The sequence below is a fragment of the Tupaia chinensis genome, unplaced genomic scaffold, assembly GCF_000334495.1.
Source record: "Tupaia chinensis unplaced genomic scaffold, TupChi_1.0 Scaffold147038_1, whole genome shotgun sequence".
NCBI classification, from domain to species: domain Eukaryota; kingdom Metazoa; phylum Chordata; class Mammalia; order Scandentia; family Tupaiidae; genus Tupaia; species Tupaia belangeri.
Window position 1 is genome coordinate 1,508,905 of NW_006206889.1, and position 25,212 is coordinate 1,534,116.

The 25,212-nt window shown below is 39.9% G+C and overlaps 1 protein-coding gene and 1 pseudogene across 4 annotated transcripts in view; one reads left to right on the top strand and one right to left on the bottom strand.

Annotated features, from left to right (window-relative positions):
* Nucleotides 1–208: 208 nt before the first annotated feature.
* HSF2BP (heat shock transcription factor 2 binding protein) overlaps nt 209–25,212 on the bottom strand; it is a 155,771-nt gene continuing 130,767 nt past the window's right edge. For all 4 annotated transcript variants that reach the window (XM_027768659.1, XM_027768658.1, XM_014584534.2 and 1 more), the window contains one exon: nt 209–1,582. In XM_027768659.1, the coding sequence (XP_027624460.1) occupies nt 1,374–1,582 (209 nt within the window). In that variant the 3' untranslated portion in view covers nt 209–1,373. The remainder of the gene's footprint in view (nt 1,583–25,212) is intronic.
* LOC102491325 (superoxide dismutase [Cu-Zn]-like) lies at nt 2,490–16,609 on the top strand (annotated as a pseudogene).

Consider the following 25,212-nt stretch of genomic DNA (forward strand, 5'->3'; position numbering starts at 1 on the left):
GCTGACATAATGGCTATGTCGCTAGACTCCCACGTAGCCAACCATGGTTCGAGTCCTGGACACGGTAGCTTAAACTCACACCAGAAGTGTGTCCGTGCGAGTCCAAAATCCCGAGAGGAGAATGGAGGAGAAGGGGTTGCGGTGTGGCTGTCCCCCCCCCAGGGGGGGATTTCTCGCTTTCTATTTCTCTGTCTCTCTCTGTCTTTTTGGCAAGCGCACGCACCCTATAGCAAAAACCTCTCAAAAAAGTAAATAAATAAAAATAAATGGAGTTATTTAAAATGCCACACACAGTACAAACAGCTCATATGCATACATCAGGCTGCTGTAAGGGCACACTTATGTTTGTTTCTGCTCTTATAAAGCACTGTCCAGAGCACAATGACCCTGCAGCATCACATTAAAGAAAGCAGCCCCAGAAAAGGAATGGATATGTTCCCTAATGCAACTTCAAGGCTCAACTTAAGCAGCAACTCACAATCACACACCATGGTGGATTCTCCTGTGTTCTCTGCCAGTGGCCAAGAATCTCAGCTGGATGGTTTGATGAGTAAACAGAGAAGACAGACATACATGGGGTCCCTGGTATGCGCACACATCCATGTCTAAGAAGGGAGATGGAGCTACCATTTCATACTTTCAACTAACAGCATGTGTTCTAAGACATGAGGCCATTTTAATATCTGTTATAGGAAAAATTGGACTTTTGAATGATAGCAAAGATGAGTTTTTTCTACCAACTAAGTATATGCATTTTAAAATACAAAGGAGGTCAACTTTCCAGTATCAAGTTTATATTTGAGAAAGCAATATAACAATGTAATACATCAACTCCTCTGACTTTCTTTATTCAAAAATAAAAGGACAAAAAATATACAACTAATAGCCAATGTCATCTGAAATAGCAGATCCACCAGAAGATTATAAAGGTAAACTTGCATTTTGGGGAATTTAATTGCAATTACTAGAGAGGGAATGAATTGTTTTTCAAGGAAATGTAACTCGGGAAAATGCTGACCAAGGGAGTGGGTGGTTAATCTCCCATTTTTATGGTGACCCTACCGGTCATAAGCAACTAAACAGTAAAAAGCTGCTTTAAGATGACCTCTCTTCAGGTAGCATGGACACAGGGTTTTCCAGAGGACAGACTCTGCTCAGCCTCCCCATGCGAGATTAACCAACCACTCACCAGCACTTTCACTTCCAGGAAGAAGTTATGTGGGATACAAACAAATTCATACCCATCTCTAGTCAATCACAATTTGCCATCTCTACCACATGGTGCATGGCAATGGTTCTAGATTACAAAGTGAGGGATCTGGAGAGGGGAAGAGATACTGGTATCTTCACCAAACCCCTCGGAGGCTGTGCACCTACACATTGTGATCCAGGGCACGGAGGTCTTCCAGGAGCTCTTGGGCTGCAGTCTTTAGGTGGGGATTGCGGCTCTTGGACATGGCCAGGATGCGCTGCAGGGGCAGGGAGCTCCGGAACTCAGAGGCTGATTTGGAGAAGACTTCTGGTTCCAGAACCACAGACTGGACAAGCCGTAGTACATGAAGACATACTTCTGCATCTGGATCTAGGGGAAAGGGAAATGCTTCCAGTTAGAATGAACCTTTCTCTAGCAATTCACCCCTCAAGAGGTTCTTAGCCTATCTTTTTTTTTTTTTTGGAGAGGTTTTTGCTATAGGGCGCGTGCACTCGCCAGAAAGAAACAGAGAGACAAAGAGACAGAAAGCCAGAAATCACCGTCCAGGGGGATGGCCACGCCGCAATCCCTTCTCCTCCATTCTCCTCTCAGTATATTGGGCACGCATGCACACGCACCCGGTGTGAGTTTAAGTCACCAGGTTAGGGACTCGAACCACAGTCAACTACATGGGAGTCCAGCGACATAGCCATTACGCTAACTGCTGGTCCCAGCCTTTCTGAGTGATGAGCTAAATAGATAAATAGAAACTATGGGCTAATCCAGAACCACAGCCACTTCATAGTTTTAAAGCTTGGTTCAAAAGCTGCATAACAGAGCAGACAGGTGATGTGGAGGCTAAGTCACTGGATCCCACATGTCTGGCAGAGCAGTTTGAATCTCAGACCTGGCAGTTTGAAAATCATGCCATGCACATACATGCAAACATGCCCTAAATCCCGAGAGGAGACTGGAGTAGAAGGGATTGCAGTGTGGCCATCCCCCATAGAGGGTGCTTTTTCACTTTTCCTTTCTTTTTGTCTCTCCCCTGTGAGCCTACATGATCTATAGCAAACTAAAGAAAGGAAAAGGGGGGAAATTTGAAATATAAAATTTTAAAAGACTACCACATTTACAATAGTACCAAAAACATGTAAGTATAAATCTTATTAAATATGTGCAAGATTTATATGCTGAAAACCACATGGGCTCACTGGCCAATTGAGGCACATGGGGATTCTGAACCACACTGTCCACAGCCAAGGCTATGTACCCTGTTCCTTGGGCACCTGGAAACATGGATTGGACCAACAGCAAGAGCCCCGTGCTGATACATTTTAAAGAACAGGGAGAAAAGGCAAGGCAGGGAAATCATCCTCTTTGGCCCCAGACTGGCCTCTAGTTATTGCCCAGTTTTGTTTCGCTTTCCAGCAACTTTCTAGAAGAAATCATCTGTTGCTGCTGCCACCCTTGCCTCAACACCTGCCATGCCAACTGCTTATTTCCCCCTCCCAACACACTGTCACCCCTCACTCCCTGAGACAGCTCCTTGCAAGGCACCAATAACCTCTATGTTGTCCCTGCTTGGCTCCTGTCTCACCTGACTCCTCTAGCCACAGCTGACCACTCCCTCCTCCTTAAAACATTCTTTTTTGGGTTCCACAGCATTCCTTCTTCACTAGGTCCTCTTTTCCTTCTATCTGTCCTCCAGATATGGGAATACCCCAGGGCTCTGTTCTCTACCTATTCTCCTTAGGTGACACCTCATTTACGACTCCGTGGCTTCTGCCAGTGACTCTCAAATCCATTTCTCTAACCCTAGACTCTCCCTGGAATTCCAGGTTTCTTATCTGAAGAAACCTGTTTGGACAACTCCCCTTGGAAGTCCACTGCTGACACAGGATTCACCAGGACAGATCTTAACTCCTGATTCTCCATGCTCCTTCTCATCTGCTCCTCCTCTCAATAGACAGCATCACCATTCATTCAAACATATAGGTGCTTTATTGATTCTTCCCTTCTCGTCTCATATCCTCGTCTTCACTTCTCCTTTTCTGTTATCCTCTAATACACCCTAAACCCACAGCCTTTACCCTAGACTATTCTGCCTCACCTAGACTACTACAATAGTCTTCTCAGTAGCTTTCTTACTGCCTAATTCCATTCTTTCTTCCTCTAGTCTGTACAATCTGTCAAACTGCAGTTAGATGAAACCTTTAAAATGGAAATCAAAAATATGTCCCTTCTCTGTACTCCAGCAGATCCTCAGGGCACTCAGGGTAAAACTCCACACCTGGCTTACAAAGCTCCATCTGATCTAGCCCTCTGCTTTCCTGAATCATCTCAGATTCCTTGCCTGCTCTCACTGGGCACAGGAACACTGGCATGCAGTTGCTCTAGAGGCCCACTCTACCCAGAAAGTTCTTCCTCCAATCTTCATATGCCTGCTCTTCCAAATTTCAACTAGCAGTTTTAGCTCCAGCAAGCAAAGAACCTGGAAATCATCACTCCCTCCATATAAGAAGAAAAGATGAACAAATTGAAAAGCAGTAACTTTTCTTAGACCCCGAAGTTGCCAAGATAAACTGCCACCCTAAAATCTGGAGAATCACAGTGAATCTGTTTCCCCATAGAAGAACTCATGGAACTATAACTGACAGGAATATTTAAATGATCACTTTGACAAACTGCTGGAAACTCAGGATAAGCTACCATGAGACTATGGAACTCTAATGGGGTGGAAGGGGTGGTGGTCATAGACTAGAGGAACCTCACATTTTTGTGGTATGTGCCTCTAGGACCCACCAGGTTCTCATGGTAAAGAGTCAAGTTCTAATGTCTACGGCAGGAGGGGAGGGAGAACCACTGTGAAATACAACAGGTGCTCTCCACAACAAAGGCTCATCTTTATGAAAAGACTTTACCAAAGCTTTAGACCACCTAAGGCAAAGGTATTTCTTCCCCTCCAGGCCCCTCTGCCACTCATGACTCACCTGAGGAGGAGTGAGGCTAGGAAACACTTGTGAAGGTCACAGCCCAGTAACACAGGCCCATTAGAATACTGAGATTTAGCAAAGATGATAGGACACTTCTCTTTCTCCCACACCCTTTAAACTATACAACATACAAACAGATACAATACACACAACAGGGATTATAAAACAGGGTTATTACGGCTGGGAACTGCAAGATATAAATTCCTTCTAAGAGGAACTCTTCCAGGAACACAAAGGCAACAGGTGAGAATAAATAAGGACTCTAGGGTACCTGCCTTAAACACAGCCCAGTTCCTAGCCAGACTAACATAAAATCTCATACTAAAAGCCATTTCCCTGTTTCTATAACCCAATAAATCACGCCTAGTTTCCAGCCAAAAATTGTAAGGCATGCTAAAAGGAAACAAAGATCAAAGTCTGAAGAGACAAATCAAACATTAGAACTCAATGCAGAGATGGTAGATTTTGAAGTTATCAGACAAGGAATTTAAAATAACTATGATTAATGCTCAGGGCACTATATTAGTTTTCAGAGACTGCTATAATAAGATACCAATCTAGAGAGCTTAAACAACAAATTTCTTTTTTTATACTCTAGAGAGGCTGGAAGACCAAGATCAAGGTGTCAACAGGATTGGTTCCTCCTGAGGCCTCTCTCCTTAGCTTTCATATGGTATCTTGTCCCCGTGTCCCCACATAGTCATCCCTCTGTACCTGTGTCATCTCATCTTAAAAGAACATCAATTAGATTAGATTTACCTTAATTAGCTCTTTAAATTCCCTATTTCCGAAAACAGTTACATTCTAAGGGACTGAGTTTTCAGGATTCAACATAGGAATTTTAGAGGGGACTCTATACAGCCCTAAGGCGTTCTAAGGGAAAAGGTGGCAAACATGCAAGAATACATGGGTAACATAAACAGAGATGGAAAATCCAGGAAAAATCCAATTTCAACTCAAATATTACCTCCTCAGAGAAGGTAGCCCTTGCCACGGGCTCAACTCTCTTACCCTTCAGCCTATTTTAATACTCTGACCAACACTTATTCTATGAAATGGCCTCTCCCTTCTTGGAATTTAAAATAACTATGATTAATGCTCAGGGCACTATATTAGTTTTCAGAGACTGCTATAATAAGATACCAATCTAGAGAGCTTAAACAACAAATTTCTTTTTTTATACTCTAGAGAGGCTGGAAGACCAAGATCAAGGTGTCAACAGGATTGGTTCCTCCTGAGGCCTCTCTCCTTAGCTTTCATATGGTATCTTGTCCCCGTGTCCCCACATAGTCATCCCTCTGTACCTGTGTCATCTCATCTTAAAAGAACATCAATTAGATTAGATTTACCTTAATTAGCTCTTTAAATTCCCTATTTCCGAAAACAGTTACATTCTAAGGGACTGAGTTTTCAGGATTCAACATAGGAATTTTAGAGGGGACTCTATACAGCCCTAAGGCGTTCTAAGGGAAAAGGTGGCAAACATGCAAGAATACATGGGTAACATAAACAGAGATGGAAAATCCAGGAAAAATCCAATTTCAACTCAAATATTACCTCCTCAGAGAAGGTAGCCCTTGCCACGGGCTCAACTCTCTTACCCTTCAGCCTATTTTAATACTCTGACCAACACTTATTCTATGAAATGGCCTCTCCCTTCTTCCTTGACTGAAGCCATGCAAGTAGGCCTGCTGGGCTTACTCACCATGATATCTCCAGTACTTAAGAGTAAAACTGCTAATGAATGAAGAGGTTGTATTTTATGCAGCCAAGGCTGATGTGGTACAAATTTTAAGGGAAATTCAAAATCAAAGGTACAGTTCAACAGGATTTAGGGAGAAGTGAGGCCACTTGAATGAAAGAAGATAATCACCTGACACCAGGTCAATGATAAGCAACCATGCTGGAAACAAGTGAAAAAATAATTTCAGTAAAGAAATAGAAGATACAAAGAACAACAAAATGGTAAAGTTATAACTGAAAATAAAATAACTAAAGAAACTTGGTGGGAATAAAAAGAGGGGGGACATGGGGGGGTCAACTAGAAGGTAGGACAACAGAAATTACCCAATCTGAATGTCAGAAAAAAGAGACAGGAGAAAAGGGTACAGAGCTTTTGGAGCCTGTGGGACTATAACAAAAGACCTAACATTTGTGTCATTGCAGTTCAAAAAAGAGAAAAAAGTGGACAGCGCTGAAAAGTAGTTCAAAAAATAATGGCTTAAACTGTACCCTGTTTGGTAAGAGACAAAATCTAGAGATTCAAGAAGCCAAGAGAATATCAAACACGATAAACATGAAGACACAAAAAGTCAAACTTCTAAAACTAAACATAAAGAACAGTATCTTGAGAGCTGCTAGAGAAAAATGACACCTTATCTGTGAGGGAAAACAACTCAGTGACACTGGCTTTCTCATCAGAAACCAGAAAGACCAGAATGAAGTAACATAGCATCATTCATATGCTGAAAGAATGGTCAACCCCAGAAGCATATATCCAAGGACAATGTCTTCTATAGTTAAACATGTCCCCCAGAAATTCACCTGTTAGGAACTCGACTGCACTGTCTGTACTGCAAAGGTCTTAAGTGAAAATTCAATTCCTTCATGGGATCCCAGGGTAAGGCCTAGTAGGTGGTGCATCATAGTGACTGCATCATGGAAGCAATAATCTCATGGCTAGATTAATGATGTCTGGTGAGACCAATGAGTTCAAGTTCTTATGAGAAAGGATTAGTTATCACGTGAGTTGGTTGCAATAAATAAATTCAGTCAGTCAGTCAGTCAGTACCTCTCTCTATCTCTCTTCTCTCTCTCTGCATGTGCCTGCCATTCTCTGTGCTTTTGTTGGCAATGCTGATAGCTTAGGGCTTTGGACTTTCCACTCACCAGAAATTAGAGTTTTGTAAATAAACTTCTTAATAAAATCACCCAGCCTAAGAAATTTCTGTTCGCAACATGATAATGAACTAAGAAAAGATACTTAAAAAAAAAAAAAAAAAAAAAACTTGGGGGCCAGCAAATGCATAATGGTTATATCACTAGATTTCTACATGGCCAACCACGATTTGAGTCCCAGACATTGTGGCTTCAAAATCATGACAGGCTCGTATGCATGCATGTGTAGGTGTGTGTGTGTGCACATGCACATGTGTTCCCAAGATCCTGGGAGAAGAATGGAGAAGAAAAGATTGCAGTGTGGCTATCCCCTCTAGGGAGTGACTTCTCAAACTTTTTCTCTCACTATCTCTGTCTCTCTCCTCTCACTGTCTCTCTCTCTCTCTCTCTCTCCAGCAAGTGCACATGCCCTAAGGCAAAAAAAAAACTCTAAAAAAATTTAAAAAATGGATTTTAAAAGATTCTCAGATAAAGGAAAATTAAGAGAATCTTTTGCCAGCAGACTCTAAAAGGATGATTAGCCTTCTCATAGCACAGCAACATGATTCATGATAGAATAAAAGCAAATATAGTACAAATGTTCACTAAATAATGGATAAACAAAATGTGGTATACACATACAATGGAATATTATTCAGCTACAAAAAGGAATCAAGTGCTGATACAGGCTGCAACACAGATGAACCTTGAAAACACACTAAGTGAAAGCTATACATAAAAGCCAAATATTACATAATTCTAAATTTATGAAATGTTTAGAGTAGGCAAATCCATAGAAATAGAAAGCACATTAGTGATTGCTTTGGTGGGTATAAGGAGGAATGGGAGTGACTGTTCAGTAGGTACAGTGGCTTCCACTGGTGCTTATGAAAATTGGTGGTGGTAACTGTACAACTCTGTGAATATACTAAAACTACTGAATTGCATACCATAAATGATTACATTTTATGGCACGTGAATTATATCTCAGTAAAGCTATATTTAGAAAAATGGCAAAATTCTGGGACCAGCAGATGGCACAATGGTCACATTGTTGGACTCCCAGGTAGTCAACTGCGGTTCGAGTTCCAAACCCAGAGTCTTGAAACTCACATCAGAGTGTGTGCCTGCATGCCCAATATCCTGAGAGGAGAAGGGATTGAGGCATGGTCATCCCCCCGACCCGAGGGTGATTTCTCACTTTCTGTCTCTCTGTCTCTCCTGTGAGTGGATATTCCCTATAGCAAAAGTCTGTCTAATAAAAGGGAAAGAAAAAGAAATATAGCAAAATTCTAACTAAGGCTAAAGTTTAGGTAATAATAATGTGAGAACAAAAATTTCCTCATTTTAATAATTGTTCTGTTAATATATCTGGGGTGGGAGCTTCTTGCTACTGTTTTCATGACTTCTCTATAAATCTGAATGAGGAAACAGAAGGAAAATGATGAAAGAAGGTATCTTGGAACATCAGCAAGGAACAAAGAACAAGGGAAGAGTTAAACTAAGGTACATGTAATAGCCATTCCTTCTCTTAAGTGCTATAAATTATGCTTGATGGTTGAAGCAAAAACTATTTCTGTCCGATTTGGTTTGTCATGTATGTAGAGGGAATAATTAAGTCTATTATAAAGAGACAAAGCTTATACACTTCACTTGAACTGAAAAAATATCTATACCAGTACCCAGGGATTAATTATATACATATAACATAAAGCTACATGAATAAAGACATTTTTCTCAGATGATCTCACTGAAATTAAGTTAAAATTTACATAAACTGTGCAAATCTTATGTGCACAACTTGTTATTTTTTTTCATTGTTCATGACACAGTATGTACACACATGAGACTGCAAAAGAGGGAGAGACACAGAGAGAGAAATGAACATCTTCCACAGGGTCTGATCACACCACAATCCCCTTCCTTCAGCCCTCCAGCTCTATGGAACTTGAGTACTTTCAATGCACACGGTGTTGGTGTGCTTCAGTCTGACCAGTCCATGGATTCAAACCACAGCACCATGTGGGATCCAGCTTCTCTTGAGCAGTGTGTTACTGCTGCACCACGGAGCCGGCGCCAACTTGTTAGTTTCTGAAAAATGCAGTCATTTAAAACATAATTTTATTGGGGACTGTCTTTGGAATTCACAATACTCCATTTGCTGGGCACTGGAAGACCTGGGCCTAGTCTCAGCAGGCCCCTTCTTGTGAATGCACCCCCTTCTCCTGGGGTTACGCTCTTCACTAAGTTTTATCTCCTTAACTTGCTCCCACTTCATCAAGAGGTGAAAGTCTGGCAGAGGAGCCAACCACTTGAAGTTACCTGTGTAAGCTTTATCTGCTCTCCTCTGGAAGACACAGCCCTCTAACAGGAACACACCTGGGACCTAAGGGTGAAATTCTCTCTTCCAGTACTATAGAATCTACTCCACTAGGAAAAAGTGAATATTGCATCAGATGACCAAAAACCAGGACTGAGATCAAAGAAACATGAGAAAACAAGGGGGTAACTCTCCTCCAGGTGAGTGCAGTAGTCCCTCGACAAGGATAGCACAAAAGAATTCACAGAAATGTGTAAAAAAAAAATAAATAAAAAATTCCAAACATTCATAGTGACAAAACTCAGTGAGATGCAAGAGAAAATGGACAATTCTAGAAAATAAGAAAATCATTCTAGGACATGAAAGAGGAATTCCATAAAGAGATAGATAACATACAAAAGAATCAAACAGAACTTCTGGAAATAAAGAATAGAATGCAAGAAATTAAAATGTCCCTAGGAAGCATTAACAGAAAATTGAACGATGCAGAAGAAAGAAGTTCTGACCTTGAAAACAAAGACTCCAACATAGACCATACCACCAAAAGGAATGAAAAAATAACCAAAAAGGAAAAAATGAGGATAACATATGGGAAATTCTAGATACCATGAAATGCCCAAATATTCACATAATGCATATTCCAGAAGGTGAGGAAGCTGGTAAAGGCATGGAAAAATTCTTTTATGAAATACTATCTAAATACTTTCTGAATATAAAAAAATGAAGAAATTCAGACCCAAGAAATAAAAAGAATGCCAAATATAGTCAACATAAAAAGATCCTCTCCCCAGCACATTATAGGCAGATTGGTAAAAATCAAAGACAAAAACAATATTCTAAAACTGGCAAGAGAGAAATGACAAATTACTTCTAAAGGTAATTATAAAGTTAATTATTAGGCTAAAATGAGATCTCTCAACTGAAACCATGCAGGGAAGGAAGAATGGGAAGACATTAAAAATATTTTAAAAAAATAATTTCAACCAAGAATACTATATCTGGCAAGATTATCCTTCAAATGGGAAAAACAAAATCATTCTTGGATAAACAAAAACTACAACAATTCATCAATACTAGAAAAGCTCTACAAGAAGTACTGAAGGGAGTATTACATCAGGAAAACTAACAAGAGACAAACAGAAATAAAAGAACAAAAAAACAACTAAGAAATGGCTAACAAAATGACAGGAATAAGTCCACAAATATTGATGATAACAGTGAATGTTACTGTATTAATTTTTTTTAACAGATGATAATCAATTTATTAAAATAGTTGACTTAGGCATCTGCAATGGTGACTTCAACCTCAACTCCTGGTTCGATACCGATGGAAGTAATCTGTTTAACAATCTCAGAAGGACTGTGCAAATCAATGAGTCGCTTGTGGATTCTCATCTGGAAAATCCCAAGTCTTAGAACCTTCACCGCAAGGTGTTTTTCTTGTAGTGATTCTCAAAGTCTTGGCAGGCATCCGAACTGGTCCTTTCACCTTGAGATTCCTTTCCTCTGCACTTCTGATTAAGTCAGCACACACTTTCTCCAGGGACTTTACGTTGCGGCTGGTTAAAGTAATTCTAACTTGGTGAATGGCCACCTCTGGCTCCACGGATGTTTTCCCAGCATCTTTAAAAGCCATGGCTGTGGCGCAACTTCCTGACCGACTTGTTCCTCAGTGAGAGCAAACAGCGGTAAATCAGGAGCAGAGGGGGCCACTGAAGCTCCGCGCCACCTGCGTCCGCTTCTTCCACAAAGAGCTGTATTAAATTCTATTAAAAGACACAGACTGGCTGAATGGCTTAAGGAAAAAAAAAGCCAAAAAAACCCAGAAACCATCTATATGTTGCTTATAAGAAATACACCTTACTGATACATACATAGATTAAAAATGAAGAGGTGGAAAAGATATTCCATGCAAATTAAAAAAAAAAAAAGCTGGTGTTGTAACACTAATATCAGATAAAATAGACTTTAAGACAAAAGATGTAAGAACAGTCAAAGAAAGATGTTAAATAGTACTAAAAGGACTTGTAACCAACAAGATATAATATTTATGAATATCTATGCACCTAACATTAAAGCACCCAAATATGTGAAAGAGGGACTGTTAGATCTAAAGGGAGAAATAGACTGCAACACAATAATCTTTGGGGATCTCAACACCCTACTATCTACTCTGGACAGATTATTTAGACAAAAAAAAATAGATAAAAGATCTAAATGATATCGCAAATGAAATGGACTTGACAGACCTCTATAGAACATTTTACCCAACAACCACAAAATATACATTTTTCTCCCCCCACGTGGAACATTCTCAAAGACTGACTACATGATAGGGCATAAAACAAGCCTTTACAAATTCAAATATATAGAAACTATATCCAACATCCAACCATGACAGACTCAAACTTGAAATCAACTACAAAGAGCCCTCGAAAATAAACAAATACATGGAAACTGAACAACCTACTCTTGAATGACTTTACAACTGCTAAAGAAATTCAGACTGAAATCCAAAGATTCATAAAAACCAATGATAACAAACAAAGAAGTTTGTATAACTTACAGGACACAGCAAAAGCAGTCATAAGAGGAAAGTTCATAGCAATTAGTGACCACAAGAAAAAAAAAAAAACAGAAAGGTAGCAAATAAGCAACCTAATGATACAACTTAGGGAACTGGAAAAAAAATCAGGAGAAAATAAATAATAAAGATTCAAGTAGAAATAAATACAATAGAGAATAAAAGAAGTATACAGAAAATAAATGAAACCAAAAACTGATTCTTTGAGAAACAAAATTAACACACCGTTAGCTAGATTAATCAAGAAGAATAGAGAAAGGAAGCAGATATGTCAAATCAGCGAGGAGACAGGTGATATTACAACGTACATAACAGAAATACAAAACATTATTGGAGAATACTACAGGTGATTATACACCAACAAACAAGAAAATCTAGAGGAGATGGACAAACTTCTGGGTACATATAGTTTATCAAGATCAAACTAGGAAGAAATAGAAAGCATGAATAGACCCAAAACAAGCAATGAAATTGAATCAGTAATAAAGAATCTCCCAACAAAGAAAAGCCCAAGTGATAGCTTCACTACTGAATTCTACAAAACTTTTAAAGAAGCACTAACCCCAATTTCCCTCAAATTACTGGGTCACTGGGAAAGTCGTGATGCATTTCTGCATAGAAAAATATAGAAAAATACATCATGACTTTCTTGATGACCTATTTGGATCTATTTCTAATAATCCAAAAGGATGTAACCCTCCCAAATTCATTCTATGAAGCCTTTATCATCCTGATTCTAGAAATAGACAAGGACATAATAAAAGAAGAAAACCATAGGTCAATATCCCCGATTAATACAGTTACAAATATTCCCAATAAGATACTAGAAAATCATATTCAACAACACATTAAAAATTTTATGCACCATGACCAGGAAGGCTTTATTCCAGGGATGCAAGGATGGTTCAACATAAACAAACAAACAGAAATATATGTAATACATCACATTAACAGAAGGAAAGATAAAAACCATATCATCATATCATCAATGGCAGAAAAAGCATTTGATAAAATAATACAACATCCCTTCATGATTAAGACTCTCAGCAAAATTGGCACAGAAGGGATATTTCTCAACACAATAAAAACTGTCTATGACAAACCCACAGCTAACATCATACTAAATGGGGAAAAGCTTATAACTTTCCCACTAAAAACTGAAATAGGGCAAGGTTGCCCACTTTCTCCATTCCTTTTCAACATAGTACTGGAAGTTCTAGCCAATGCAATCAGAAAAGAGAGTCAAAGAAAAGGCATTCCAATAGAGAAAAAAAAATAAGTGAAATGATATCTATTTGCAGATGATATGATTCTACACATAGAAAATCCAAAAGAATCTACAAATAAACTCCTAGAGGTGATAAATTAATTCAGTAAAGTGTCAGGATGCAAAATCAACATTCAAAAATCTGCAGTATTTTTATAAACCAACAATGAACAAAATGAGATAAAATTGAAGAAAGCAGTCCCATTTATAATGGTCACAAAAACAATAAGAAATCTAGAAATAAACTTAACCAAAAAAGTTAAAGACCTCTTCAAAGAAAACTATGAAACACTTGAAAAAGAAATTAAAAATGAGATAAGAAAGTGAAAAAACATCCCATGTTCCTGGATTGAAAGAGTTAATATAATCAAGGTGTTAATCATACTTAAATTAATCTACAAATTCAATGCAATTCTGTTTTGTTTTTCTTTTTTTTCACAGAAATAGAAAAAACAATCATAAAATTTGTCTGGGATCATAAAAGGCCCCATATCATCAAAGCAATACCATACAAGGGATATAAAGTAGGAGGTAACTCACTTCCTGACCTCAAAACATATTACAAAGCTGTGATAATCAAAACAACATGGTACTGGCATAAAAACAGGCAGGTAGACCAATAGTACAAAACCGAGAAACCAAATAAACCCCAAAACATACATCCAACTCATCCTTAACAAAGGGTACAAGGCAATCCACTGAGAAGAAGGAAAATCTCCTCAGCAAATAGTGCTGGAAAAACTAGATATTCATCTACAGAAGAATGAAACTGGACCCGTATCTCTCACCACTAACAAAAATAAACTAAAAATGGATTAAGGATCTAAACATAACACCTCAAATTATAACACTACTGGTGGAAAATACAGGGAAAATTCTTGGAGACCCTGGAATAGGCAAAGACTTCTTAAATAAGACCCTTAAAGTACAGGCAATCATCTCAAAAACAGACAAGTGAGATTACAACAGGTTAAAAAGCTTCTACACAGCTAAAGAAACAATAATTAGAGTGAATCAACAACCCTCAGAATGAGAGAATATATTTGCAAGCTATACTTCAGATAAGGGACTGATAACTAGAATATACAAGGAACTCAAGCAGTTTATCTGAAACAAAAATTATCAACCCAATTAAAAGATGGGCAAATGAGCTGAACAGACAACTCTCCAAGGAAGACACACAAACAGCCAAAAAGCATATGAAAAAAAATGCTCAACATCCCTTATCATAAGGAAGATGCAAATCAAAACCACAATGAGATACAATCTAACCCCAGTCACAATGGCTAAGATTTAAAAAAAATAATGATAAATATTGACAAGGCTATGAATAAAAGGGAATTCTCCTACACTGTTGGTGGGAATGTAAATCAGTACAGGCATTTTGGAGATTCCTCAAAGACCTACAAAAAGAACTACCATATGACCCAGCAATTCTACTCCTGGGTATGTATCCCAAGGATAGGAAGGCACTCAGCTGGAAAAACACTCGCACATCCACTTATAGTGGCTACTCACAGTAGCTAAGACATGAAACCAACCCAAATGTCCACAAACAGATGAATGGACTGAAAAAGTGTGGGACATCTATACTATGGAATACTTTTCAGCCATAAAAAAAACGATGAGACTCTAGCATTTGATAGAAAGTGGACAAATATGAAAGATTTACTGCTAAGCAAAGCAAGCCAGACTATGAAAGAAAGACACTGGGTGTCCCCATTTAACATATTACCAAATGTCTGTATTCTATGGCAGAAACTGAAAGATGGGATGGTAATAAAAGCATGGAGAACAACTGTGGATACCAGAGACAGTGCAGGAGCAGAAAGGGAAATGGTGGATGGTGACAGGGAGAGAGTCAAAGGAGGGGGAGAGTAAAATATATAAGAAACACAAAAACGTATATAAAATAAAAAAATTTTTAATGGGAAAATTTTTTTAAATGGGTTGAACAGACAACTCTCCAAGGAGAATACCAACAGCCAAAAAGCATATAAAAACATATTCGACATCTCTTATAAGGAAAATGCAAATCAAACCCACAAAATACCATTTACCCCCAGTCAGAATGGCTAAAAATTTTAAAAATAAAGAATAAGTGCTAGTGAGCCTGTGATGAAAAGGGAACTCTCCTCCTACACTGCTGTGAGAATGTAAACTAATATAACCACTGTGGAGAATGATATGCAGATTCCTCAGAAACCTACAAATAGATTTACTATACAACCCAGTAATTCCACTCTTAGGTATTTACCCCCCTGAGGGTTTGCCTATCCTTTGGGTAAATACCTAAGAGTATTTGCACATCCATGTTTATAGCAGCATTATTTACAATTGCTAGGACATGGAATCAACCCAAATGCCCAAAAATAGACAACTGAATTGAAAAAACATGGCATAGGTACTCTATGGAATACTACTCAGTCATAAAAAAAAAATGAGACCCTGACATTTGATACAAAGTGGACAAATATGTAAGATTTAATGCTAAGTGAAGCAAGCCAGACTATGAAAGAGACTGAATGTCTCGTTCAATATGTACCGAATGTCTGTACTCTAGCAGAAACTGAAAGATTGAAAGGTACAATAGCAGGGAGGGCAACTATAAATACTAGAGATAATAAGAGGAGAGTGGTAATAGAGGGAAGGAGGGGAACATAGAAAAAAACATGTTTAATTGACACAACAATGAAAAGTTATTTGCTGATGATAATGTATACAGTAATGTCTTTAGACTGACTGATATGCACTGTATTCATGCTGGGAAAAATCATGTTATACACTGTAAAGATGTATAGTGGTTAAATGTAAATAATAACTATCTTTAACTTGGGCTGCCGTCTCCTGCCGCAAACCTGTCTGCTATGGTCACCGTTGGAGCCCGGATCTGAGCACAACCCCCAGCGAGTCATAGTGTTGAAGGAGGTGTGCATGATGAAGGGCGATGGCCCAGTGCAGGGCACCATCCACTTTGAGCAGAAAGAGAATAGTCCAGTTTTGGTAACTGGACGCATTGGGTTTGACTGAAGGCCAGCATGGATTCCATGTCCATCAGTTTGGAGATAATACACAAGGCTGTACCCGTGCTGGACCTCACTTTAATCCTGAATCCAAAAAACATGGTGGGCCAAGTAATCAAGAGAGGCATGTTGGAGACCTAGGCAATGTGATTTCAGGCAAAGATAGTGTGGCAGATGTGTCTATTGAAGATGTTTTGATCTCACTTTCAGGAGCTCATTCCATCATTGGCCGCACAATGGTGTTCCATGAAAAAGTAGATGACTTAGGCAGAGGTGGAAATGAAGAAAGTACAAAGACAGGAAATGCTGGAAGTTGTTTGGCGTGTGTTGTAATTGGAATTGCCCAATAAACATTACCTAGGATGTGATGGTTTGAGTCTGAGAAACTCATCTATTATCCTGCTAGCTGTAGAAATTTAACTTGATAAACATTGAACACTGCAATCTTAAACACGTAAAAAAAGAAAAAAATATCTGTAATAAAATAAAGTTATTAAAAAAACATAAATCTATCAAGTCACAGAACATTTCCAGCAACATGAAGCCCCTTATACTTCTTCCAACCTATAAGCAACTAGTATTCTGACTTGTACTACCATAGATTGGTTTTGCCTGTTCTTAAAAACCATATAAATAAAACCATACAGAAAAACAAAACAAAAAAGTTGCTATTTCATTATTAAAGCTCAAGCAAATCAAAATAAATGAAATTATACATTTTTTATATTTTTTTGATTTAGTCCTCTGCTGACATTTTAGGGGCCATTTTCTTCATACAAAGTCCTGCTTAGAGCTTGGATAGAACTAATGGATCAATGGATAAAGATGTGGCATACATACATAATGGAATACTATTATTCAGCCATGAAAAAGAATTAAACACTGTCCATTTCTTCATGAATGAGTCTAGAGGACATTATGTTAAGTGAAACAAGGCACAGAAAAATAAATACTGCATTACTGCATGTTCTCACTCATATGTGGAAGCTAAAAAGTAAATTGATCTCATAAAAGGACAGAGTAGAATAGTAGTTATCAGAGACTAGGAAGGGGAGAGGGAAAAGGGGCTAAAGAGGGGCTGATTAAAATATCATCAGATAAGAGGAATAAGATCTAGTATTCTGTAGCACAGTAGAGCGACTATACTTAACTATAATTTATCGTATATTTTAAAACAGCAGGCCAGCCAGGTGGTATGATGGTTAAAGTGGCTGAATCCCACATGGCTGGCTGACTATGCAGTTAAGAGTCCCAGATTCAATTACTTGAAAAACATGTTGAACAAGTACACCTGTGTACCCCAAATCCTAAGAGTAAAAGTGATTGTGGAAGGCCATCTCATGGAAGGAGGCAGAGTGGGAAGGCGATTTCTCACTTTCCCTCTCTCTCTGTCAGGCACATGTGTCCTATGGCAAACTGGGAAAAAAAAAAAAAAAAGAGCTAGAAGAGGGGATTTTGAATGTTCCCATACATAGAAATGATTGTTTGAGGTAATAGAGATGGTTAATAACCCTGATCATTGCACATTGCATACATGTACGGAAATATTACACTGTACCCACAAACACATGGGTCATTTAACACATTTTTAAAAATTTGTCAGAGGGTACATACACTTGCCAGGCAGAGAGGGAGAGAGAGACTAAAGCACCTTCTTTAGGGGTTGGTCATGCTGCATTCCCCTCTTCTCCATTTCCCCATCCTGTTGGGATTCGGGGCACACACATACATGTGCCTAGTGAGTTTTTCAAGTCACTGGGGCTGGGATTCAAACCATGTGGTTGGCCAGGTGGAATCTGGCCCCATCAACCACTAGGTCACAGGGTCAGCCCCATTTAATGTAATGTTTAGAAGTTTGAATGGACATGAAACCCATGTGTCTCACAGACAAACACCTTTGATAAATAGCTCAGGACCAGCAGATAGCATAATGGTCACTTTACTGGATTCCCATGTAGTCAACTGCAGTTCGATTAAGCTCTGGCTCACTGAATACTAGAAAACAAGAACATGGCACTGGGACACCACATATCCTATGACAGCTCTTGTTCTAGACACTGACTTTGCAATGCCACATTTTCCCAACCAGGCACTTATGATGACACAAAGACCACTCACCACATTTGGCCTGCAGGGTTTCCTGACAGCTACACTGGCTCCTCAAGACATGCTACGAGCTGCTCAAGTACATCCTCAAAGGCCTTTAGGTCAGCTCTCAACCATACCTTAAAATGACAACAAGCAAATCTATCCTTTTTTTTTTATTATTGATCTAGTAATTAACCATTTTAAAAAAAAATGCCAGAGGTTGCATGTACTCACTAGAAAGAGACAGAAAGAGGAGGAGAGGGAAACTGAGAAAGCATCCCTTGTTGCGGAGTAGAAAGGTTGATCATGCCACAAGCCCTAATCCTTCACCTCTCCTTTTGGGATTTTGGGCACACACACATGCAACCCAATGTGTTTCTCAAGCTGCGAGGGCCAGGACTCAAACCACACAGTCATGTGGGATGCAGCCACCTTAACCACCAAGCTACTGGCTGACCCAGTAATTACCCATTTTTAAAAATCCATCCATTAAGGGCCAGCAGCTGGTGTAGTAATTAAGGTGCTGGATTCCCACATGGTTGACCACAGTTCAAGTCCTGGACCCAGTAGCTTGAAACTCACACTGGGCGTGTGTGCATTCATGAACAAAAATCCCCAGAGGACAGTAAAAGAAAAGAGACTGTGGTGTGGCCATCTCCCCTGGGAAGTGATTTCTCACTTGCTCTCTATCTCTGACTCTCCAGCATGCACCGTATGGCGAAAATCTCTAAATAAAAATAAATAATAATTAAAATTTTAAAATCAAACAAAAATCCATCCATTAATGCATAAACTGAAATATGAGGTACACCAAGAGTGTATTATTACCCTGGCCTAGTACAGCAGCACCATGCAAAGTACAAATAGATTTCTGAAACAATCAAAACTCATTCTCTGATCCACTAACCACAAGATCGTTATTTAGCTTTAAACATGAATAAAGATCAGATTCATGTTTAACACTGCCATAAGAAACTTCATACTAAAATAGCAATTTGGGGACCAGCCCTGGCATGATGGTTGGGACAGCTAGATCCCACATGGTAACTATGCAGTTTGAGTCCCAGACCTGGTAGCATGAAAAACACACCAGGTTTGAGTGCTTTGTATATGTACCCAAAATCCTGAGAGGAGAATGGAGAAGGAACTGTAGCATGGCCATCCCACAGTGGGGTGCTTTCTCATTTTCCCTCTCTCTCTCTCTCCCCCCAGCAAGTGTACACAGTCTGTAGCAATGAAAAAAATTTTAAAACACAAAAACAATAAAGCTTTAAAAATATTTTTTGAAAATAGCAATTTGGATAAATTTAGCATGATAATACAAAGACAAAATGCAAATGTCTTCACCAGAGATATTTAATTCTGGCCTTTCTGACTGTCCCTTTGCCCAGGTGCAATGATCAAATCTACCATTTGTAGTCAGAAAAATGTGTTATCTGAAAGAGTCAATTAAAGATGACACTAACCCCAAACAGCAACATACTTGCAGAGATTAACAATATCCATGATGTGAAAGCATGGGAAGTGGAAGAGAAGGTGTGCTTCAACCTGTTCTTGGAGCACACTTAAATTATAAAAACAGAAATTAAGGCTAGCCAGTGGTGTGGTATTTAAGGTGGCTGGATCCTAAGTGGCCAACTTCATAGTTCAAGTTCTAGACCTAGAAGCTTAAAAAATACATCAGAAGTGTGTGCATGTATGCTCAAAATCCCAAAAGGAGAAACAGAAAAGGAACAGCAGTGGTATCACTCCCACGGGGGGGAGGGGGGGGTCCTCACTTCCCTCTCTCTCCTTCTCTGTTTCTCTCCAGTAAGCGTACACATTCTAGCAAAGTAAAGATAAATAAGTAACTTGAACCTTAAGATCTTTTCTTTTTTTTAGAGGTTTTTGCTATAGGGCGCTTGTGCTCACCTGAAAGACAAAGAGAGACAGAGAGACAGAAAGCGAGAAATCACCCCCCATGGGGTGTGGCCACAGCACAATCCCCTCTCCTCCATTCTCCTCTTGGGATCTTGAGCATGCACGCACACGTGCCCGGCGTGAGTTTAAGCCACCAGGTCCAGGACTCGAACCGCGGACGACTACATGGAAGTCCAGCAACATAGCCATTACAGTAACTGCTGGTCCCAAGATCTTATCTTTTGAGGTGTATTTGTATAATACAAAAGAATCCCTTCCCTGGGGATAAAAATTGCTTATTTCTCAGAAGAAATTAGAGATTACAGAAAGAAATCCAACCAACCCTCTCAGGAAAGAAAAAAAAAAAAAAAGTAGACAGTTGCCATTGTGTAGACCCAAGTGGGATCAAGGCAACAAATAATAAAATCGAGAAATACTCCACTGAAGAAACTTTCTACCAAAATCAAGTATGTGTCAAGAATACATTTTAAGAAATAAAGCCACCCAGAAGAAAATTGGTCTCAGCCCATGAGTCACTAAGGCAAAGCAGGCTGGCAGCTGTCCTTCCCTTGCTCTGAAAGCTGGCTCTCCCTCCTGAGAGTCACAGCCAGATGGCAACATCTGCAATGGAAACAATCAGAGGTCTCCAGGATACCACTCTTCCACAGGAGAACCTGGGCTCACTCAGTCCAAGCCTACACTCCTTCAAAGTAGTCAGCTGTGGGAGGTTGCAACCTCATCCCTCCTCTGTTCTTACATCGGTCTCACCACTTTGGATTCTGACACCATATCTCCATCAGGATTCTAGTCCTGAATATATTACTTATTTAAATCACACCAGTTGGTGAGCTTCTTCTGAGCCATGATGAAGGTAAGGGGGCCAAGCAGCTCAGTTTTTGGCTTCCCCTAGCACCACACAGCTGGGCCTTCTTGCTTCCCTACCTACAGTCTTACCTGGCCAGCTCAGGATATCTGGAGCAGCATCCCCAGCTCCATGTGAATATACTGTTTTCCCTGGCCCTGGAGAACACTGCATTTTCCAGCTTCTCTCCCTCCTTTACTGTTCCACATCCCTTATCCTCCTCATTTGTACTGAGCATGCTGGAGCACACTAAGGCTGCTTTCAGCCTTCTCTTAGTCATTCCACAATGCCACCCACACCTTAGCACCTTGGCTGTAAATACCTGCTATGGAGGATGATTCCCCAAGACTAATAATCCCCAGTCCTCTCCTCTCTCCTTTGGCTTATAGACCACCTGTGTACTCTGCACCTCCCCTTGATGCAGACAGACATTCAGCTAACAAGCATCAAACTGACTCTAGGCTCCTATTCTCACAGCACCACTGATGAGCCAGGGACTCACATCAAAAGCCCAAGCACAATCCTTGACCTTTCTCCTTCCTTCATACCCCTCTCTTCAAAAGGCACCTCAAATCCAATCATTTTGAACATCTCCACTGTTACTCCCTAATCCTGACTGCCATGATCTTCTTACCTAGCTGCTACAACAGTTTCCTTCTCCTGTTGGTCCTCTCTTACAGCAGGCCAGAATAAGCTTTGCAACCTGCCAGTCAGACCATGGTGTTTCATAGCTCAAAGCACTGCCCAAACTCTCACAAGTGATCTAAACCTGTTGTCACTCCAGCCAGCTCTCCGACACTCACCCCTTATCCTCTCCAGCCACACCACTCTTCTACTGCCCATTACTGACCTGGGCCTTTCCCACTGCCCATCCCTTGGCCTGAGGTGCACAGACCTCTGCATGGCTCAGCCTTCCTTGCATTTTAGTCTCCACTCAAACACCTAACTTGGAAGTCCTCCACCCCCACTGCTCCCTGGCCCACTCCTCATGTCACCCCATTCTTTCCTGTATTACTATATTACAAATGTCATTATATCTGCTGATTGTCAAATCTTCCCACCATCTTGCTTACTCCTGAGCTGTAGCCCTAGTTAGGAGCTCAGTCAGCACCTATAATAATGTAACCTGGACTGCTCCATGCATCCTGGCTAGCCATATGCCATCCAAACCTCAGAGCACCCTTCCTCGGCCCCACCATTACCCAGAGCATTATAGCACCCAGTTCAGCAGCAGCATCTGTAAGACTCAAAGCTCCATCACCACATTTTGTGGGAAACAAAGACCTTCAAGGGCCTACTCTCTTAATCAGGCATTTGTCAATGAAGTAGCTCCAGATCATTACCAAGCAACAAATCAGAAGGCACAACTATGACCTCATTTGTAATAGTCACAGGATACCAACAGAATGATCAGACTTGAGGATGGGCAATCTGAAAAGGCTCCCAAGAGAGTGGTTTCAAGCTGGATTAGAAGATCTGGAAACATAACTTATCTAACAACTTAGATGACTGTGAGATGGACTAGAAAAATTTTACATAGTATGTTATTTTATATTTCTATTTTTTTCTGTAATCCAAAATGATGTTATTCTCTCAATCTTTACTGTAAAATTAAAACTCTTATAATGGAATGTAAAATCTTGGCTTCTCCCATTAGCTCATCTGTTTCTGAATTACACTCTAGCAACAGATTCCTCACTTCCCTCTTTCCAAAATCACTTCTCAACTTTTCCAACATGATGCTGTAGACAACAGATAACACACAGAGGGAAGTGGAAAGGTGTTACTTAGCCCAACTAGGAATTTGCTCCTTTTCTAAAATATGCCATGTGGCAGATGGGTCAACTCTGATATATATGCAAAGCCTGAATCACAACCAAATAGTCCTACTTCAGCACATGTCAAAATACATTAAAATAAGCAGATGTCAGTAACCATAACAGAAATACCACTGGCAAACACAAAATTCTCAGAGTGGTACATCATCTATTAAAATGGAAGCAATGCAAAATTTTCCATTTCAAATTAAATGTAATATTAGTTTAAAAATTCAGCATGGCACCGAAGAAAACAAAGAAGCTCAGGGACGGGCTTATTACTGTCAGGGGCCAAGTGTGGGGCTATTTAACTGATGTGTCTTAGCAAATAAGGTCTTCACATTCTCTGAGCTTCAGTTTCTTTGTCAATAAAACAAGAAGTACATCCATCTCAAAGAATGTCACATAGCACATTAGATAATGCACATAAAGCATGTGCCAAGTGTAATATAGGAACCCAATGAATAGTATGGGTTTGAACTCTTATTGGCTATTGTACTTCCTCTAGCCATAAGGATTGTCACATACCATGGTCTGAAAGAATGCAGGAAGCTTATCTGAAAGAACTGTCTTTTCAATAAGTAATTTTTATTAAAAAAAAATGTAAAGTTTAGTTTATGGGTGGTGGATTATAAATACAAAAGCCTGGGCCAGCAAATGTTTGTGTTTATTGCAACAATGGAATGTGGGCAAAATAAATGTAAAGAAATGGGTAGAAACATGGTGGAAGGCATGCTCAGTGGCACTGGCTGTTGGCTTCTGGAGGAGAATGGCTAGACTCACAAGGGACACGAGGACACCAATGTTCTTGGGCTGTAATTATTAAGCTGGTGCAAAAGCAATTGTGGTTTTGGACCATAAATTTTATATCTTTATAACTAGGCTCAAACACATCTTTATTAATCAAAATAGGAACCAATACAATCAACACATTTTTGCCAATGAGAAACAAGTTTAACTCTATAGCATAAAAATCCAAGCTTTGGGGTTCAATGAACTCTTAAAAAGCATCATCTACATCTTGCTCATTTGGAAAGCATTTTCCTTGCAAAAACTTGTCAGATGTTTGAAGCAGCAGAAGTAGGTTGAAGCAGCAGAAGCAGAGGTCACATGAATATAGTGGATAAGGCAAAACTTTACAGCTTGATTAGTTCAACTTTTTTCAAGAGAGATTTTTGCTACAGGGTGTGTGCACTTATTAGGGAGATGGAGACAGAAATGTCACCCCTAAGACTGCAGGGTGGCCATCCTGCCTGGATGGTGATGCCAGAAAGCAATCTCTTCTCCTCCATTCTCTCCTTGGGATTTTGGGCACACACATGCACGCATGCACACTTGGCATGAGTTTCAACCCTCCAGTTCCAGGACTCAAATCATAGTTGGCCGTGTGGGAGTCCAGTGCCTTAATCATACGTCACCTGCTGGCCCCTCGTTCAACGTTTCTTTTTTTCTTTTTTTGGATAGGTTTTTGCTACAGACAGAGACAGAGAGACAGAAGGTGAGAAATCACCCCCCCAGGGAGGATGGCCACGCAGCAATCCCTTCTCCTCCATTCTCTCCTTGGGATTTTGGGCACACACATGCACGCATGCACACTTGGCATGAGTTTCAACCCTCCAGTTCCAGGACTCAAATCATAGTTGGCCGTGTGGGAGTCCAGTGACATAGCCATTATGCTGTGGACTGGTCCCAACCCCTCGTTCAACTTTTGAAGCAATGGTTATGCAATGTGCGAGTGGGCACTGTAGTAGAAAAGCACTGGGTTCTTTCCATTGACCAATGCTAGCTATAGGCATTGCAGTTTTTAGTGCTTCTCATCGATCTGCTAAGCATACTTCACAGATGTAATGGTTTCACTGGGATTAAGAAAGCTGTAGTGGATCAGACTCTACCAAACAGTGACCATGACATTTTCTTGGTGCAAGTTTGCTTTTGGGAAGCACTCGGGAGCTTCTTCTAGGTCCAACTACTGCGCTAGTCATCTTTGACCAGTGGTTCTATAAAATCCACTTTTCATTGGATGTCACCATCCAATCAAGAGAGGTCTATTGTTGTTGCATAGAATAAGAGATGATACTTCAAAATGATCATTAAAAAAAATTTTACCAATTTTTTTTATTTTTGGTCAGCTCATGAGGCCCCCACTTACCAAGCTTTTTCACCTTTCCAATTTGTTTCAAATGAAAAATGATTGTACACTGGTCAACGTTGTGTTCTTTGGTAACTTCTTGTGTAGTTTTAAGAAGATCAGCTTTGGCAGCCCCGCCCCGGGAACTGCCTGGCCCGG